At 37.1% G+C, this 19,158-nt stretch overlaps 1 protein-coding gene across 3 annotated transcripts in view; it reads left to right on the top strand.

Moving 5' to 3' along the window:
* PLCH2 (phospholipase C eta 2) overlaps positions 1–19,158 on the top strand; it is a 1,923,638-nt gene that overhangs the window by 1,527,881 nt on the left and 376,599 nt on the right. For all 3 annotated transcript variants that reach the window (XM_044062990.1, XM_044062992.1, XM_044062991.1), the window contains exon 13: positions 17,059–17,151. In XM_044062990.1, coding sequence (XP_043918925.1) covers positions 17,059–17,151 — 93 coding nt within the window. The remainder of the gene's footprint in view (positions 1–17,058; positions 17,152–19,158) is intronic.

The following is a 19,158-nucleotide window of genomic DNA, read 5'->3' as shown; positions in this document are numbered from 1 at the left end:
ATAAGTGAGAGTGAGTGAGCGATATAGTGATAAGAGACAGCGCTGACTGTTATGGGCAGTCCATTAGCATGAATTCGTAATGTCTGGTATTATTTACTTACTTTAATCAACGATTTAGCTAAAGAAAATCAATGGGCAGCATGAAAAAGCAAAACCAAAAACAATAATGGCACTGCGTGTGTGTGTGTGCTTGCGCATGCGTGTGTGTGTGTGTGCGTGTGTGTTTACATCTGTATATATGTACATGTGTGCGTGTGTGTGTGTGTGTGTGTGTGTGTGTGTGTGTGTGTGTGTGTGTGTGTGTGTGTTTACATCTGTATATATGTGCATGAGTATGTCTGTGTGTGTTTGAATGTGTGTGTATTTTTGTATGTATAGCCATGTAACTCTATATGTTTGTGTTTGAGTGTGTGTTTTTGTCTGTGTATCTCTGTAAAGGCATTAAATACTTACATAACTTATATATTTGATGTAAAATACTTCTTCTAGCAAGAATTGTACATATTCTAAAGCACATTTAATTCATTAGGCAGAGGAATTAGTTTGTCACAAATATAGCAATTAAAAAAAAACTATTTAACAGGTAGTCCATTCTCTAGGCACAGTAATGCCCTCCATGGTGTGTGTTATTGTAGACATAATGCCCTTCCATTTATGTAGAACACCCCTGGGCATGTCTTATTTCCACAATAACACAATCCTATCAGGCATCATTGCTTAGTAAGTGTGAGGGAGCTGTTACCTTTCCGTTTAAAACCATGGATGTCACTGGAGTGACTTTGTATGAGCATACTTAAGTTGATGCTTGCTCTATTAGGACTGAGTGATGGAAACAATGATGTAACCAACCTTTAGCATGTTACCTTTTCATTCACTTCTTACAGTGATTGATTAGGACAGCGTAATATGGTGTACTTACATTTCTTTCATCACATGATCACATGATAAATGGATCTTCAGCTATGATGGAGGTGGGCACACATGAGCCAACTAAACGTGTGCAAATGTTCTGGAACTCTCTGTTTTATGAGACCACCTAACATTTGAGGAATATCTTCACTGTAATCCTTTACATCAACACTAATCAACAGCTGCGTATGATGTATTGTATGAACAATAAAGAGAATATTTATTTCTACTCCATCAGAAGGAAATTGGGAACACGTGGTACTGGACAGCTTGCAGTGTTTCATGGCTTTTGCCTTGTTAGCCATTTTTTAACATTGGTTGTAAAATAAGACAGCAAAAAAGAAATAGTGTACTTGCAAAGGTAGCATACATAAAAATTACTACTGAGAATTCTGAAGAAACGGTATAGGTAACATTAAAGTATTGGCTGGGTTTTTCAGATATTATATTTTCAGTTTAGCTCCCTTTCACATAAAATATATAAATAAAGAGCATAAAACACACACATGTGTTCATATAGTAATCTCTCCACCCATTAACTAAAACAAGTTAGACAGGAAGAGATAGGTGGTAGTGTAAGTTCTGTAAAGTACCCAGTTAAGTATTAGGTCATGAATCCTTTTTTACCACTGCCCTGCATTATAAATTGCAAGTGCAATTAAAACAATGAAAAAAAAAAGATCTCTTCTTTTGATACTATAAAATTTCTATTGGATAAAAAAAAAGATACAACAGGATGGAACCCGATAATAGTAGGGGTGTTCCTGATGTCCTGGCGGTATTTCTATTAATCAGTATGAATAGCACTGTGGGTCTCCCCTGTAATGAGGCCACTTGCCTTGTGGGACTAACCTAGTCAACAAATCAATAATAAATCCATAAAATCCATTTTCAGGGTCCTGGCAATGTCACCACATTGGTTACATCCTTAGCTGATAATGATACTGAAGGTGCCCCTTTTTACCAGAGTGTGTGTGTGTGTGTGTGTGTGTGTGTGTGTGTGTGTGTGTGTGTCTGTCTGTCTGTCTGTCTGTCTGTCTGTCTGCCTGTGTGTGTGTGTAAAGCATTCTGGTGTCTAATCCATGAAATATAGAAACTTATTCTTAATGTTTACTGTATTTTGTTTTAATCCTTTTCAAACAAAGGCTGACTACATGTATCTCCTACACCACTTCCTGACCGTTCAGTTGTACATTAACCCCTGTCACCCATAACTAACATATGGAACTGCAGGGCACATCTTCATTCTTTAATAGATGAGAGTGAAGTGATAAAATGGCAATTATTTTTTTCATTCTTTACTAGTGGACTTGAGAACTGCGGTAGTGTTGTCGCCTCATAGCAAGACGTTGTCCCGTTCGATTCTCAGCTAGAGCATCTTCTGTGTGGAGGCATACGTGAATGGGGCGTGCCTTCGTTAAAGGTTGTGCATCAGGGCTGGTAACCCGGTATGTAAAAATCCACTACCAATCATTAGCGGACCGGAGTTCTGCTGTGGCGACCCCTAACCGGGAAAAGCCGAAAGATACAACAACTAGTGGACTTGAAGTGCCTGACCATTTCTTAACAGTTTGGGCCCAGTTTTGAACGTAGCATCTGTGGGATCTCACTCTTGTGAAGTGTGCCACGCTTGTTGAGTACTGTTTGATAAACCCTTATACAAGATCACTACAACCCATCAAGCTTTACATTCTAACCAGTAAAGTTCGATTTTACTTATTTATTTTAATTTATCTGATTCAGTACAGATCACAAGTGACCAATTTGAGTCTCAGCCTGGGAATACAAAGAAAGTCAGAAATATATTTCATTACAGAGAGCAGGAATATTATGAAAATAGACATCAGTGAAATGTCATTATCAGGTAAAAAAAAAATTAGAGTACATACTGTTGCAGTATATAGTTGCAAAAAATCAAGACAAATCGATAAAGAAAGAGAAGTCTCTGTGTGATAATTACAGATGCATGTTGTCCTAAGTCAGAATACCAGGATAGTTGAGTAGACGGAAGAATGTTAAGCAGAGTTTGTGAATAGATGGAAGGAGAGGTTATGTTAAGCAAAATATTACGTCAGTGAGAATTAAAGATTACTGCCATAGGCCATGTCAAAGGGACTGTAAAAGTATTACTAGTAGAAGTAAGAGAAAGAAATGTAGCTCAGGTTAGGTGCTAAGAGGAGGATGGGCTTTCAGCTGAGTCCTAAATTTAGGATAAGATGAAGTATATTTTATTTGTGGGGGACTACTTTCCCAGACTTTGGGACCTAGTAGTTCAGAGAAGCAGTGAACTTTACAATGAAGTTTAGTTTTTCAGGGCTGCAGTGTTGGGGCAGAGTAGTTGTGGTTTCCGAGACTTTAAGAGGAAGGTTGTCTAATTAGTTTAGCTACAAGCAGAGAGAAGGTCTGGTTGACTAAGATTTTGAATAGTTGAGATCCTTGGAGAAGGTCGACACTTTGTTGAACAAGGAGCCGGTTTTGCTTTCTTTCAGTGTTTTACAGTGGTATTCATCTTTAGGGAATGGGTAATTTACAGATTGTAATCGTTATTGTTTGAATCTGTATAAAGTTTGTTTTTGATGCTGAGATTATGAAAGGATGGCCATAGTCAGGTTGGCAGAGTAGAATGCCTTTACCTGTAGCTGTTCTGGCAAGCAAATGTTGCTGTAGTCATAGATATGCAAAGAAATTGTGTTTTCTTAAGTTTCTGTTTGTTGCCAAAAATTGTAGTTTTGGTTGTGCTGTGGTTGAAAAGAAGGCTTTTGTTGGAGATCTCGTAGATCTGGAGCATTTCTCCCTGGGCCTCCGCTGAAAACAGGCTCTGTGGAACCTAGTCGGACATTCCCGATCAACAAATAATAAATAAATAAAAAAATAAAATAAAATAAAAATAGATTAGTGCTTTGTTTGTAGTTTTTTCTGGATGTTGGATACTGAGTTGTTTGTGTGAAACAGTACCATGTCATCTGCGTAGAGTAGGAGGAGGAGATGAGGAAGCTCAAGGGGAAATTTATTTGTAACATTAAAAAAAGGAAGATAATCCAGGAGCAGACCGACTCTGGGGAAATCAAGGTTATGAATTTTGATAGGAAAGTGGTGACAGGTAAGGTAGTTTTTGAAATGGGACATATTCCTAATTGAAGTAGGTAAGGGAGGTTGGTGTTGTGGTCAACGAGGTCAAAGGCCTTTGCAAGGTCAATAAAGATGGTGCCTGTGAGCTGGGTTCTGTCAATAGCTAGTAGTATTTCATAGATTAGTGTCCATAGGGCAGTGTATGTTCTCTGGCTGGACTAGAGTCAATGTTGTTTGTGGGAGAGGAGGTAGTAGGTAATCATGTTTTGGCTGAGTTGAATATCGATAGTTTTTCATGCGGCTTGCCTAGAGCAGGAAGAATACTGATTGTTCTATATTGGAAAGATGTGGTAGGGTTAGATTGCTTTAGGATTGTGATGATAATAACCGTTTTTCATTTCCATGGTAGTTGTGAGGAAATTCTTCAATGGTATATGAAACTAGCGGTACAGACCATGTGTGCGTTGTAGGCTGTCAGTATTTTTTCGTTGCAAAGTTGTTCTAAGTCTGTTTGTTTTAACTTGTTTAAAGTAAAGCTGAAGAATGTGAAGAGGTGATTTCAGAGGAGATGGTGGGGTCTGTGTGAATGTGTGTGAGAAAAGGTAGTTTGGAGAATTCAGAGACTAAAGTGGGGATAGAATGGAGTTACTGCTGTTGATGGTTTATTTTGAATTTTATTTCCTGAGAGTTGATTTCCAGAACAGTTTTAATGATTTATCTAAGTATTTTTGAAATCTTAGCATATGCTGGCTTTGTCATCATATTTCCTGTTTTGTGAGGTTTCTGAGTTGGATATGTTGTTTGGTATAGGAGAAGTTATTTTTCCATGCTTGGCAGGCACTGTGCCTATTTACAAGTGTTGTTACAATGTAAAATGAAAATTCTCTTGTGCCTTTAGCCTAACAAGAGAAGTGTGCTGAGCAGTGATGAAATCTACCATCATTTAGCTGCATGCAACAGAAAATGTATTCCTGTCCTCGTTTAACAGTTTACACAGCAGTAACGTTCAAGAGCAGGAAACCCTGCAGTCACAACAAGCAGTGTACCATAGCAAACAATGTACCCCCTTGCCTTATGCTGATAACAGATGAAGGCTGGTATATAAATTTAAGAGGCTTGCTTCTTAATACATACAGCAGCTCCCAGACCCGCACCTAAGTGTACTCAGCTGTGCAGGATACAGACTTCTCTAGTGACCACATTTGCAACAAATGTTGTGGGGAGGGCCAGAGAAAGGTATACTGTGAACCTGTTGCATTTGTGGTGCTGCTTACTGCTCTATGCTGGCAACCATAATGTAATCAGTTTTATCGCTGAATTGCTTTACTGGCATAGTAATATAGGTGACCCTATATCCCTGAATACACAGCAGTTTGACTTTGCAAAATGCAGATTATGCCTGCTCACCCTGGCTGACTTCTTTGAAGGGGTTACTGAGGCCATGGATAATGGGCCTACAATCCACATTGGTTGTCTGGACCTTAATAAGGCATTGGGCACTATCTCCCATACTGGGAGTACTGATAAACAATCCCAACTGTCATTAATCTGTATCCAGTTTGCTGGATTAGTATTGGTCCACCTGACAGAACCTGTGATCTTGCAAAGTGCGTACACAATTAGTACTTATGAGATGTGAGATCACACATTGCAATAGAAATATATTATAACAAGGTTATAATGCATCTTGTATTTTTGGACAAAAATCTAATGCTGCCTATAATTAGGGAGTGTGTTTGGGAACAAGGCAATTTCGCAGAAGGCAGTCTTGATTTCAGAACTCAGTAATGGAGTCGAATTAGAATGGATTTTACCCATGTTAGAACAAGCAAAAAAGAAATAAAAGATCACAAAATACAGAGTATTTCTGCCTGTTTGTTTGTTTGTTTGTTTGTTTGTTTGTTTGTTTGTTTGTTTATTTAATTATTTGTTTGCTCATTCATGCATTTCTTAAATGGGGAGGCTGGTCAGAAGACCCTTTTCATCCATGACCCAGGCACAAGTTAGTACATTAAGATTAAACACATTTTTATTTACAGAATGATAACAATAAAATATATAAAGTTGAAGAGCATATTCAGGAGTGAGTACAGTAGATTGTACAGTACAGAGATTGCTGTTATAGTACAACACAATTTGACTCTTTACAGATTAAAGAATACAGACATGCTTGTTGTATAATGTATACATTGTTTACAATTACTGCATTAAACTGTTACAGAATTGTGGGTGTTTTAGTTATTGAGACATAAAATTACATTGAAATGAGTTAATAGAGATAATGCAGTATAAGGATGGTAGTAAAAGACAGGTGTGGCAGAAGGAAAGAGTAGTCTAATTTAGTTATGAGACTTCAAAGGGACACTAATTAACAACTTAACAAATAGGGAGGAATATTTTGAGTTGTAGTTTACTGGTGATCCAGGAATTGTCATGCAACTACATATTAGGTGGGTGGGGATATCCTAACACAAGGGAAATAAGATTGGGAACACTACATAGTCTACGTGAATGATGGAGCTGCAGAGGTGGGATAAGGATATATAAGGTTCATAGGTAGGTACTAGGCTATCGGCCCTGGGGCTTATACAAACCCAGCCAAAAAGGTACCCTGGCTTTTGTCACCCAAGAAAATTATTTTCCTGTGCCACTGTCGAGCACAGCCACAGAGGTGATCCCCGGGGTGAATTTCCTATTTCCCATCCAATCATCAAGATTTTTCTGGAAGAGTGCTAATGAGGAGCTTTGTTTGATATAGATAGGTAGTTTATTCCAGAGTATGGGAAGTCTCTGGGACAGGAATCTATCCCTCTGGCATGTTCTGTTTGTTGTGGTGACAAGGTTTAGGTCCCTAGAGCGTGTAGCTCGGAGGGATTGGGATTTCTTTAAGTGAGCATGTCCAATAGCTCGGGGTTTGACATAGCTGTGTATGTTTGGCAGAGATCACCTCTGAGTAGGCGATATGCAATGGAGTAAAGCTGGAGTTTTCTGAGACAGTGTGCGTAGGGCATCTGTTTGAGGCCGGTAATCCTCTTTGTGAGGTATTTCTGTGGCCTTTCCAGTTGTTGTAGATGTCTTGTGAGGTACATAGCAAAAGGGGCATTGTACTCTATAATGGGTCTAATGAGTACTCAAAAACGGGACCAAACTATCACAAAAAATGCCAAAAAGCGATGCCTTCCAACTAACACCGTTTATTAACTTAAACACAAAAGTAAAACACGTTTTTCGTTCCGCTAAATTGCGAAACTTCTTCAGAAACAATTCTCTACTCACACAGGCGCTTATATTTATAATTTCTTAAGTATTTCGTACTGAAATGGCGCCAAAAACAAATCAATTAAAAATTTAAATTCCTTAAAGTTGTCTTAACCACAATATACGATGCTCTAAATTGTATTTACACGCAATGAGTTATTCCAAGCTTCTCAAAACAGTGAAAACGTTTCAAATCAAAATGCAGGCACATAAAATTAAATTAAAATTAAAATCTCAGACATTTATCATTTAAAGGTATATATATATATTAAAATCATGCATATATATATAAAATACATCTTATTAAAAAGTATGCATACATGTAAAATATGTCATCATATGTGTGTGTATTTATACACATATATATATATATATGTGTATATACACTATGCATACGCACATATGTACACACACAGACTCCCTTAATTCATAAATTCATGATAATATTATTTACATTAAAATTACAATTAAAATTAGAATTAATTTATGAACTAATCATTATGAATTACATTTTTAATCAGTCAGAGGTTTATAATATTTTATGTATAAATTTTGCAGCACCCAATTTATCAGAAATATCAAAGATATATAAAAAAATTATATATAAAAAATTATATATAAAAAATTATATATAAAAAAAATATATATATATAAAATATATATATAAAAAATTTTTTATATAGGGATATTTTTGCTTTTGGAACATTTGTTTGAAACTAATAGCCCTTCTCCACACTATCTTTGGTTTTGTCTGAATGTCAAAACCCAAAGTATTGCCCCCATTAATCAGAGCCCAATTTTTGAATATAATCTCCCTTATATGCATGTAATCAGAGCAAAAATTAAAAATGCATGCCAGACTAAATTCATTACTAAGAACATTCTGCAAATCATTTGGGACCTGATAATAGGGTACAAGTTCATGTTCATTTAATCCACTAAAAGATATTTCGGTTTTATCTGTTAAAATAGCAGTATAAAACCCATTCATTCTTTTAGATGTTACTTCTGCAATTATTTTTTCTATTAAATCTTCTGGATATGCCCTGTTCAGAAACATATGTTTTAAAACAATACATTCAGTTTGAAATTTTTGGTCAGTTGTTACCATTCTCGCTGTTCTGACAAGTTGTCCTTTTAACACTGAACGTTTTTGATGCAAAGGGTGCGCGCTAGAGTAATGCAAAAACTTATTTGAATATGTTGGTTTTCTATAAATACTAGCTTCATACTGTTGTTTTTCATAGTTTTTTATCAAAAGTACATCTAAATAAGAAATAGATGTCATATCAAAATTATATGTGAAGTTCAAAAAATCAGTCGAATGATTCATTACATCGTCCAAATTTAATGCCATTTCTGTACATCCTTCTACTATTAAGAATATATCATCAATAAACCTTACATAGAATTTCACCATATTTTGAAACAAACCATTTGGAAAAAGGTATGTATTTTCCCAAAATGACATTACTAAGTTTGCATAGCTTGCGCCACATGGTGATCCCATTGCCACTCCTTTCTTTTGGATATAAAATTGCTTATCAAAAATTATAAAATTATAAGATAAAATTATGTCTAATAGTTCCTGAATTAGGGATATCTCTGATTCTAAAGCATGCTGTTGCCGCATTCTTGCAGTAACCCATTCAATTCCTTGAGTATGTGGGATACTAGAATATAATTCTTTCACATCTATAGTTAGAAAATTATAATTTTCTTTAAATGGAAATGTATTCAACCTTTCTAAGAACGACCAAGAATCTTTTAAAATCCATTTTTCCATTTTTACATATTTCTTCAAGATGGAATCAACAAATTTAGCACATGCATATGTGGAGGAATTTCTTCCATCAACTATTGGTCTGAATGGGGGATTTTGTAAATTCTTATGAATCTTAGGCACTCCAAAAATACAAGGTGCCTTAGGTGCTATTATCATCAGATAATTGAACAAATGGGCACCAATTCTAGCTTCAATAAATAATTCATTAATTAAACTTTTAATAAATTGATTGGCTTTATTATATTCATTACAAGATGGTAATTCATATGTGTCTGTTGACAAAATATCCCTTATATGTTTTAAATAATCTGGCATGTCTATAAAAACCAGGCCTCCTCCCTTATCGGGATTCATTATACTTATATTGGCTTTTAACAGACAATCAAGGCTCTGTCTTTCCTCTTCACTTAAATTATCTATAAATGAAGTTTTTTTCTTATTTAATTCTCTAAGATCTATTTCACAAATTCTTTCAAAACTAGAGAGTATATTATGAAGGGGTGGATTATAGCAGCTTGCGACCCTAAATTCATTATTAGTTCCATCTTGCCCTCCAAATAACGTTCTAAAATTCCATTTCCTAACAAAACGTTTAAGGTCGCAGATAGTATCTGCTAAATTCATCCTGCAAAAAGGTACAAATGTTAAACCCTTAGATAAAATATCAACCAGAGCTTGTGACACATGAAAAGAAGAAAAATTATATACAATAAAGTCATTTTGGCTATTATTAATTATCACAAGTCCTTTATGTGAACAGTTCTCCTCTGTCATCTTCTTCTGTTCTGATTCTTTTTCTTGTTGGTCCATTACCTCTTTCTTGGGACATTCTGAAAACCCTGATTGTTATTCCTATTGTGCATTTGCGTATTGTTTCCTGAAGTTCCAGGATTATTATTACTACTATTATAACCACCTCTTAAACGTTCACTTCGCCTCAATTGGGTGTTCTCATTTTGGTTTTCTGCCCAATCTACTAAATCAGCTTCTGGATTTGAGCCAGTATTTAGACTGTTAGAATTAGAAACTGCAGAAGCATTATTAATAATAATATCATCTCCCATGTTCTGAAAAGAGTTGTTCGGAGTCTTGTAAGACCAGATTTGGTTGGGTGGGGGCAAAGGATATGCCAGATTTTTTTCATATTGCATTCTGTCTCTTTCTAACTTTTTAATTTTTGTTTTTCTCATTTTATCAATATGTTGTTCTATGCTTTGGAACACTCGTAGGTATTCATATTTGTACCTCAAAAAGTCTGCATGTTGCTTAATTATACTGTGCAATTTCTCTGTTTTCTCTTCCAACTCTTTTATTATGAATGAATAATGTTTGATCATGGTCTGCATCAATTGAAAACCATGCTGATTGAACATATTAATAAGATCTTTATGAAAATCAGATCCTGTTATTAAACCAGTTGGATATCGCCAGCTTCTTAGTCCTTTAGGCACAATTTCTTCTCTTAAACATTGTTGAAAATATTCTATTTCCAAGTTTAACTTCTTGTGCTTTAACATGTATGTATCCAGTTCATTTAACACATTTGATAGGATTGTATTATTATTTTGTGTATTATTCGAAACTTGTTCATTAGATTTATTTCTACATAAACCAATGGGTGATATAAGCCAGTCTTTTAAATTCGGCATTTGAGTGATGAGTAGAGGGGAACAATGACCTCTTTTTTTCTGGATGAGAAACCTTTTGTGATGAGGTGTGCCACATAGAAGGATTTCCTGACTACTGTGGTGATGTGATTATCAAAGGAGAGATTACTGTCCACCTGTGTCCCAAGGTCTCTTATCACACTTTCGGTGTTAAGTATACTACTGCCTATGTTGTAGTTTATGGGTACAGAGTTTTTATCAAAGGGGATGACAATGCACTTTTTGGCACTGAGCTTGAGGCCATGGCTTTGACACCAGGCATCTGTCTCAATGACTCCCTTTTGTAGGATGTCCACATCGTTAGGAGTTTCGATTATGGCTCCTAGTTTGCAGTCATCTGCGAACTTCGTTAGCCAAAGACCTTCTGTGTTTGCCTGTACTTCAGAGAAGTAGATACCAAGCAAGAGAGGATCCAGGACTGAACCTTGTGGTACTCCACTTGTCACTGGTCTGAAGTTGGATTTGGAGTCTGCTACTTTCACATTGTGGGTTCTGTCAGTGAGCCAGTTAGCATCCCATCTTGTGACATAGAGATTTATACCTAGTTTAGTGAGTGTATATATAATTCCAGAGTGGGGGATGGTGTCAAAAGCCTTGGCAAGATCTAGATAGGCTGTGTGAACCACCTTACCCTTGTCAATGGCTTTGGTGACTGCTTCAAAGAAGTCAATCAGGTTTAGGAGACATGATCTGCCTTTTACAAACCCAAACTGGGTGGGGTCCAGAGTGTGGAGATTACCAATGTCTTTGTTTATAAGTTCCATGATGATACGTTCCATGGTCTTGCAGACCAGGCTCATCAGACTAATGGGGTGGTAGTTCCTGGTGTCCGTGGTGGCTCCCCCCTTGTGGAGTGGGATAACTGTCGCTGTGCGCCATTCGGCAAGCACAAAGCCTGAGGTGATGCTATGATTGAACATGGTACTTAGGTTGGGTGCCAGTTCGTTCTGTAGTTCATGTAGAACACAGCCTGGGATGCTGTCTGGTCCCATGGATGCTGTGTTCTTGGCTTTGGAGAGTGTGGTTTTTACCTGTGCAGCCGTGATTACGGGAACTTTGCATTCTTCCGGTATAGAGATGGGCTCTTTAGGGGGTGAGAGGGGGGACCTATCTGCCAGGATGTTGGCAATATCAGTTGGGTCTGTATATTTAGTGACATTGTGCTGTAACTCAGAGCAGATTTGAGTGTTGCCATTGAGATTTTTGACATAGCTATAGAATGCTTTGTGGTTGTCTTTAGAATCAGTGGCGATTTTGTTTTCGTAACTAGCTTTGGAGGATTTTATCAGGGATCGCAGCTTCTTACTGAGGCTGACCAGGGAGCTCCTCCACTCATGGGATTTTACTCTCTTTTGCAACAGTTTCTTCTTTCTGTTGTACAGTTTGTTTATGGCAAGGGACCACCAGATTGGCTTCCTTTTTTGGAGGATAGCGTCTTGGTTCTGTTTGGGATAGCACGATCCATGCACTCATGTAAGTGCTTATAAAGTGCAATTGTGTAGGATTCAGTAGTCGTAACTGTATTGTCCATCTGCATAGGTGTCATGAAGTTCACCACTTCTGTCTTAAGAAGCAGGAAGTTGACTTTGGAAAGTTTTTTTACCATGGTTTCCTTAATGGAGGGGTGAGGGCAGGATGTGGATATATAGGGTAATTAGCTTATGGTCGGATCGGACCAATGAGGCGTTGACTTCAGGTGTGGAACACCGGTCACTCATGTTGGTAATGACTAGATCTAGGATAGTGTTGCCCCTGGTGGGGGTGTGGATAAGTTGATCCAGGGCATTGGAGTTTATGAATTCAAGAAAGCGTTGAGCAAAGCAGTTGGTACATGAGTAGTTGTCCCAGTTAATGGTGGGGTAGTTGAAATTGCCCATTATTAGGGTGTTTGGTTGAACCCTAATATTTTCCAGTACATCAAGAAAAGATGAGTGGGAATCCTGGGGCATGGTGGGTGATCTGTAGCAAGCTGCAGTTTGGATTGCAGTTTTGCCCAGAGTTAGTTGCACTTGGATAACCTCGGCTGCATTATGCTGAGCAACTAGCCTGGAGGTGTGGATATCCTTAATGAATATGGACACACCTCAACCTTTGGTGTTTCGGTCCAGGTTACATGGCCAAAAAGTGTGGTATTACTTATAGCCATTGTTAAGTAAGGGGGGTAGCATGAATGGAATATAAAGATGAGAATGGAGAATTCCATGGTAAATGTAGTAAATGGATGCATAATGAAATAGGAATAGATGTGCATTCTTCAAATGGACACTGGTGGGACTAAATAAGGAATCTGTTTAATGTGAACAAGAAACGTGCTGAGTTTGTGTAGAGAGGAACAAAATAAAAGGAAGAGCTGATAAGAGGTATGTGGGACCTAGTGATGTCCACTTGTTTTGTCCCTCCCTCTCTTTCTCTGTTTCACTTTCTTTGAGATCAAGACAGTGATGTACATGTTCTTTGGAAGGGCTTATATGAAGACAAGATGAATTGATCTAATTGTGAGCACTTTGTTTCACTGTTTTATTGGAAACTACAATGCAAGATATTCTCCCCTTTTTGTCATCTTGCTATCTAGTGTCTGGGGGAGTGGGGTGACACAAATTGTAAGTGTAAATCTTGATTTGATGGAGCTATCAGGATTGAACAGAGGAGGGAGTCCGGGCTTTAACACACACACACACACACACACACACATATATATATATATATATATATATATATCAATAAAATTTATTTATTTATTTTACATTTGTTGACCAGGATAGTCTGACTGGATACCTTTCCATTTTCAGTGGAGGCCCGGGGAGAAAAACTATACATACATACAGAAAAACTGTTAGATTAAACAAGTTAAAGCACTGTTACAAGTACAATACATAGGATAAAAGTTATTCATTCTGTCATATATAAATCTGATTTGTTATAGAGTAACAATTAGGAAGCAGTGCAGGGGTGGCCAAAAGACCTCTTTAGCACATATTTATATTGTCAGAGTCAGTATTGGAGCAAGGACATAGCCATTGCCTTTTAAAGTACTGTTTTAGATTTTTTTTTAATTGGGTTAGAACAGGTTCTGAAGTAAGCTCAGCAGGAATTGAGTTCCATATTTTGCTAACAGAGTTGGCATATAGAGTATCCAGATGAGTTGTTGTTTTTCAGGGCTTGGACTAGTAATTTGTTGGATGAGCGAATTGTCTTGAGGTTGCTGTAAGGAGTGATAATTTTTGTAAGTACGGGTGTGTTTTCAGGTTGGTAGACAATTTTATGTGCAACTATCAGCTGATTGTACTGAAGTTGGATAGACAATTCTAGTCACCCTAGATTCTTTAGGTTCAGACAGTGGTGTGTTCTGTATGCTGCTCCAGTGACAATATCTAGCAATATGATTAAAGCAGCTAGAGAGTTTATTAAGGTCAGACTGACTCAAGTTTGTAAAGAGAGGGGATGCATAAAGGAGGGTGGAAAGTAGATGTGTATGAGCAATTACCATTCTAACTAGTGGAGTGAGGAAAGGTTTGATCTTGTATAGTGAGCCAAATTTTTTATTAACTTTTTTAATAGTTTAATTAATATGCATATCAAACCTAAGGTTATTATCAACTGTTACACCTAAGAGTTTGGTACAGGGATCTGGCACAATGACAGTGCCATTGTTAGATTTTATAGTAAAGGTTGGAGCGGAGGCTTTACGAGTGGGGGAGAAAAGCAGTAGCTTCGTTTTGTTAGGATTTAATAGGAGACATTGATTACAGAGCCAATTTTCGACATTATTAAAAACATTTTGGGATAGAGTCTGCAGACTTAAAGGGGTGATGGCAGAGCAAATCAAAGTGGAATCATCCACATATTGAATGCAGGTGGCTGTTGGGATGACTGTGTACAGGTCATTAATGAAGACAGAAAATAATAGAGGTCCTAATATAGAGCCCTGAGGGACCCCAAGGGTGATAGGTAGAAGGGAAGAAATTTTTTTCTGCCATAGTACAGCATGTTGTCTACCACTCAGATAAGATTTGAAACATTAGATAGCCTGGACATCTAGGGGAATAGTTTTAAGTGTGTGTATGAGTAGTTTGTGGTTCACCAGGCTTTGCAGAGATCAAGAAAAAGGGCAGAAGAAAGCTTATTGTTGTTTCAGTTTTGATTAATAACACTGGAAAAGGAGAGGAGGGCTGTGGTTGTACTGTGAAACAGTCTGAAACCATGCTGTGAGTTAGCCAGGAGATTGTGCTGAATAAGATGGCTCAGGAGTTGTTTATGGATGTACTTTTCCATAATTTTAGCCAGGGGTGACAAAATAGCTATACGTCTGTAATTTAACAGTTCAATGGAACTGCCCCCTTTGTGGAGTGGAATAACAAGGGATGTCTTCCAGATGGAGGTGATAGTGGCTTCTGATATAGTTTTATTGAACTATATATGTACATATGTATATATGTATATATATATATATATATATATATATATATATATATATATATATATATATATATATATATATATATATATATATATATATATAGATCCCTATCACAACACCAACACGCCACAAACCCGACACTCAAAACAACGAACCAAAACACAGAAAACGCACAAAACCGAACACCATAACACTGACACCCAAAACACCGACACACAAAACGTAAACTACACATAACACACAACTATACATGCACTAACCCTAACCCAAACCCTAACCCTAAGGTCTGACACTACCGCACACTTACCCTACCCGCACCCTAACCCTAACTCACTTAACCCACCACTAAACCTACATTCCGTCACTATCGCACACTTACCCTACCCACACCCTAACCCTAACTCACTTAACCCGCCACTACACCTAAAGTCCATCACTACCGCACACTCACCTTTCCCGCACCCTAACCCTAAATCCCACACTATCTCACACTTACCTGTCCACTCCCTAACGGTAAATCCCTCACTATCGCACACTTACCTGTCCGCTCCCTAACGCTAAATCCCTCACTAGCACACACTTACCTGTCTGCTCCCTAATGCTAAATCCCTCACTAGCACACACTTACCTGTCTGCTCCCTAACGCTAAATCCCTCACTATCGCACACTTACCGACTCACGCTCACACGTTGCCCATGTCTGTGTTTCGGCTGTCGGGATTTCACATTGTCGATCATCTGTCTCGTCGATCTTCTCGAGTCGGTCTACTTAGCGTCGGTGTTTCGGCGTGTCGATGAAGTCAAGGGGACCCATATATATATATATATATATATATATATATATATATATATATGTGTGTGTGTGTGTGTATAACTATGTATATATATATATATATATATATATATATATATATATATATATATATATATGTGTGTGTGTGTGTGTGTGTATATATATATATATATATATATATATATATATATATATATATATATATATATATATATATATATATATACAGGTAGTAATAGGCTATGGAGTCAGAATCGAAAAGAGGACCATGGACTATTAATATGAAATATAGCGTAGTGACCTAGAACATAGATCAGTCTAATACAATCAAATGAAAAAAAAAACACCCTTTGAATACATATATCCATGCCTTGATCCTGGCAGAGCAGAGTGGGAATATTTACTTTCTCTGTTTTTTGGTAATTTGTAATATCTCTTTCTTTTGATGCCTTTTGCACTATGTATTAATTTCCAGTTGTCCACTATTTGATGATATGACTGCCGAGGAAGACATCATCTGTTTGTCTTGGTATAGGAAATATTTTAAACAGTGAACAGTTCGTTTGCCTGTCAAGTCTGACAGAACATATTCTTGAATTACCAAAACCGTTAATGATTTAATAACCGCCTATGGCCTTTCAGTAAAGTACTGTTAATTGCATGCCATCATAGCAAGTCTTGTTTTAAAGCTCCTGGAAATAAACATAGGACCAGTGATTATCAAGATGGTATGAGTAAATTATAAAATAGCAACATTAAGCATACCACTGAGTTCCTTAATGTTGGATTATGTAAGTGAGAAATGGGACATACAGTTGGAAGGCTTGAAAACCAAAGAATAATGGATATGTTATGTTAAACTTCTGAATAAAGTAAACACAATAAAATTACAACTCTACATTTTCATTTTTAATTATCACAGAAAGATTAACTTAGAGTTAACTGTGGTGACTGATGAGCATGCCAGGTTTTTGATTAATAAATGCCTCCTTTTTTGAACTTTTGTATAGCAGGGCATCCATATTTTTATATCCCTGTCTTCTAAGTGAATTTCCAGAATTTGTAATTATGAGTCATATAATTCCATGCATCTTCCTCAATGCCTTTCATCATAGAAGAACATATTTTTGTACACACATTTTTTTTTAATTTTACTGTAGATAAAAACAGAGGATGAAGTGGACCCAGCTGAAGAAACGAGTACCAACAAGCGACATAGTCGGTCACTAATGGGCAGTTTCTCCAAACGCAAGGTCAGTACTATGCCAGAGCTACATACTGTAATGCTGGTTATGTTTCTCTATGTATGTTATTTGTACCTATGGTTTACACCTGTGCTTTTTGTGTTAGAGGTACTTACTGCCCACTTTGTCACAATTACATGTGAATGTTACTTATTTAGCAGACATTTAACTTCCCAAATGTATAATAAACATGCAAAAACATACCACAGCTCACTGTCAAACAAACTGAAACACTAAACACTGAACAGACACTATACTCAACGTTTCATAAACTGTTTATTCTGAATACTGGCTTTACCTTTGCTTATGTAACATAACCAATTATGCCCAATTAATTTGGCAAGAAATTGTTTCTGAATTCATAGTTAAAATACCCATAAACTGCAATCAGTATTTATTTAAGAGCCAATGGCGTACAACTAAATAAAGATTCAAGGTTGATAAGTGAACCAGTATGGCAGGTATTCATAGTCTAGGACTTCGCAAGTGTATAACGGTCATGTGCAAAATCTGCACTACACAGATATGCAAATAAGGTAAGTGAATAGCTTTTGCGGTGAACAAGGAAAAGCAAAGCAATTTCTACATAAATGTCCACTTTTCCCAAAAGGGGAAATGGTATCAAGTTCATTCTTTTGAAACTGTGGATTGTTTCACAAAATCATTAGTTGCGTATGCTTTGGCATATGATGGGCAAGAGTGGCTGAGCTCAGTCATGCTCAGAGCATTTTAGTAAAGCTGCTGACCACACAGCAGTTAAGAGGGATTTTTTTTAAAGAAAAGGCGTTATAATATTCTTTTGTGGACACCCTGATGGTTTAATTAAAGAGTAGAAAGGCGGTAACAGGACAGACTGAAAAAAATCAGAGGTGAACACACAAGGTATAAACATCAAGAGAGTTTGTGCTGGAGGAGGTGGGAGGGGATGGGCACTATATTTTTGTTTGGGATAGGCCCAGCTATTTTTCAATTTTTTTTATAAGAGTGTAGTGTGCATTGGAAATACAGAATAGGGTGAAGGGGAAATGATAAGGGAAAATGCCTGAGGAACTGACAGCTGAAATTCCAGTCCATAAAGCCTCAAACATGTCCACTGCCAAATGGTCTTGCAATGTTGAGGAGGTAGGGGCCTGTGTTATTGCGGTGGTCAGCAACAACTGGGAGAGCTACTCTTTTACATGCTGAAGAGAGACTTCAACTGGCTAAATTCTACTGTCCACTACCTCTACCAGGATGTCATCAAACAAACTGTGTCACCCTCTTTCTGTGAGACTTACCAGGCTGTCACGTGCCAGAGTGCCTGCAGAACCAGCACCTCTACTCTGACCCACAAGTATATCCCTAGATTGGCAGAGGGTGACCTGTCCCTAGCTTGGGTGGTACATGCCTAGTCTGCTCCTGATGGATATAAACATGGGAGAAAAGAAAAACAAAAAAGGGAAAGAAATGCATAAGCAAAATAAGAAGAAAAAAGATAGAAAAAAGGTGGGGAGGGACAAAATACAAAAAGCACAACAAATCTACACAATGTTGTTTTAATGCAATTTAACAACACAATATTGAAATACTGCAGTAAATAATCTTTATTGAAGTAAAACTTGTGTATAGAAAAAGATTATGCTTACAGTTGGGGTGTGATTTGCAATGTGCTTCTGTATTTGTGAAGAAGTTAAGAGTAGTGCGTGTGCATACATGTGATGAATTTAAATGGCAAGGGCCTTTGTCTTTCTGAAAGGGTTGCGTGTTTAAAGTATGTACTTTAATACAGAGTTTACAGCACCCAAAAAACTAACTGAAAAAATAAATCAGTAATTATTGCACTTAATCATTAACAAATCAGATTATAAGACATTTCTCTTGATCTGTCCAGTCTTCAGTTGCATTTCTTTCAGGTATGAAGCTATAACATTCTCTACAGGAGTGGTAAAAAAATCAGTTTAAAAAGCATTGCTTTCTCAATTTTCCTGCTTCCCTTGCTGTTGTATAAGAATTTCTACAATGCACTGTTAAAAACAA

The sequence above is a fragment of the Protopterus annectens genome, chromosome 2.part1 (genome assembly GCF_019279795.1).
Source record: "Protopterus annectens isolate FY-2018-M chromosome 2.part1, PAN1.0, whole genome shotgun sequence".
In the NCBI taxonomy this organism is placed as follows: domain Eukaryota; kingdom Metazoa; phylum Chordata; order Ceratodontiformes; family Protopteridae; genus Protopterus; species Protopterus annectens.
Note: the sequence above shows the minus strand (reverse complement) of the source record. Positions and strands in the feature narration are given on the sequence as shown.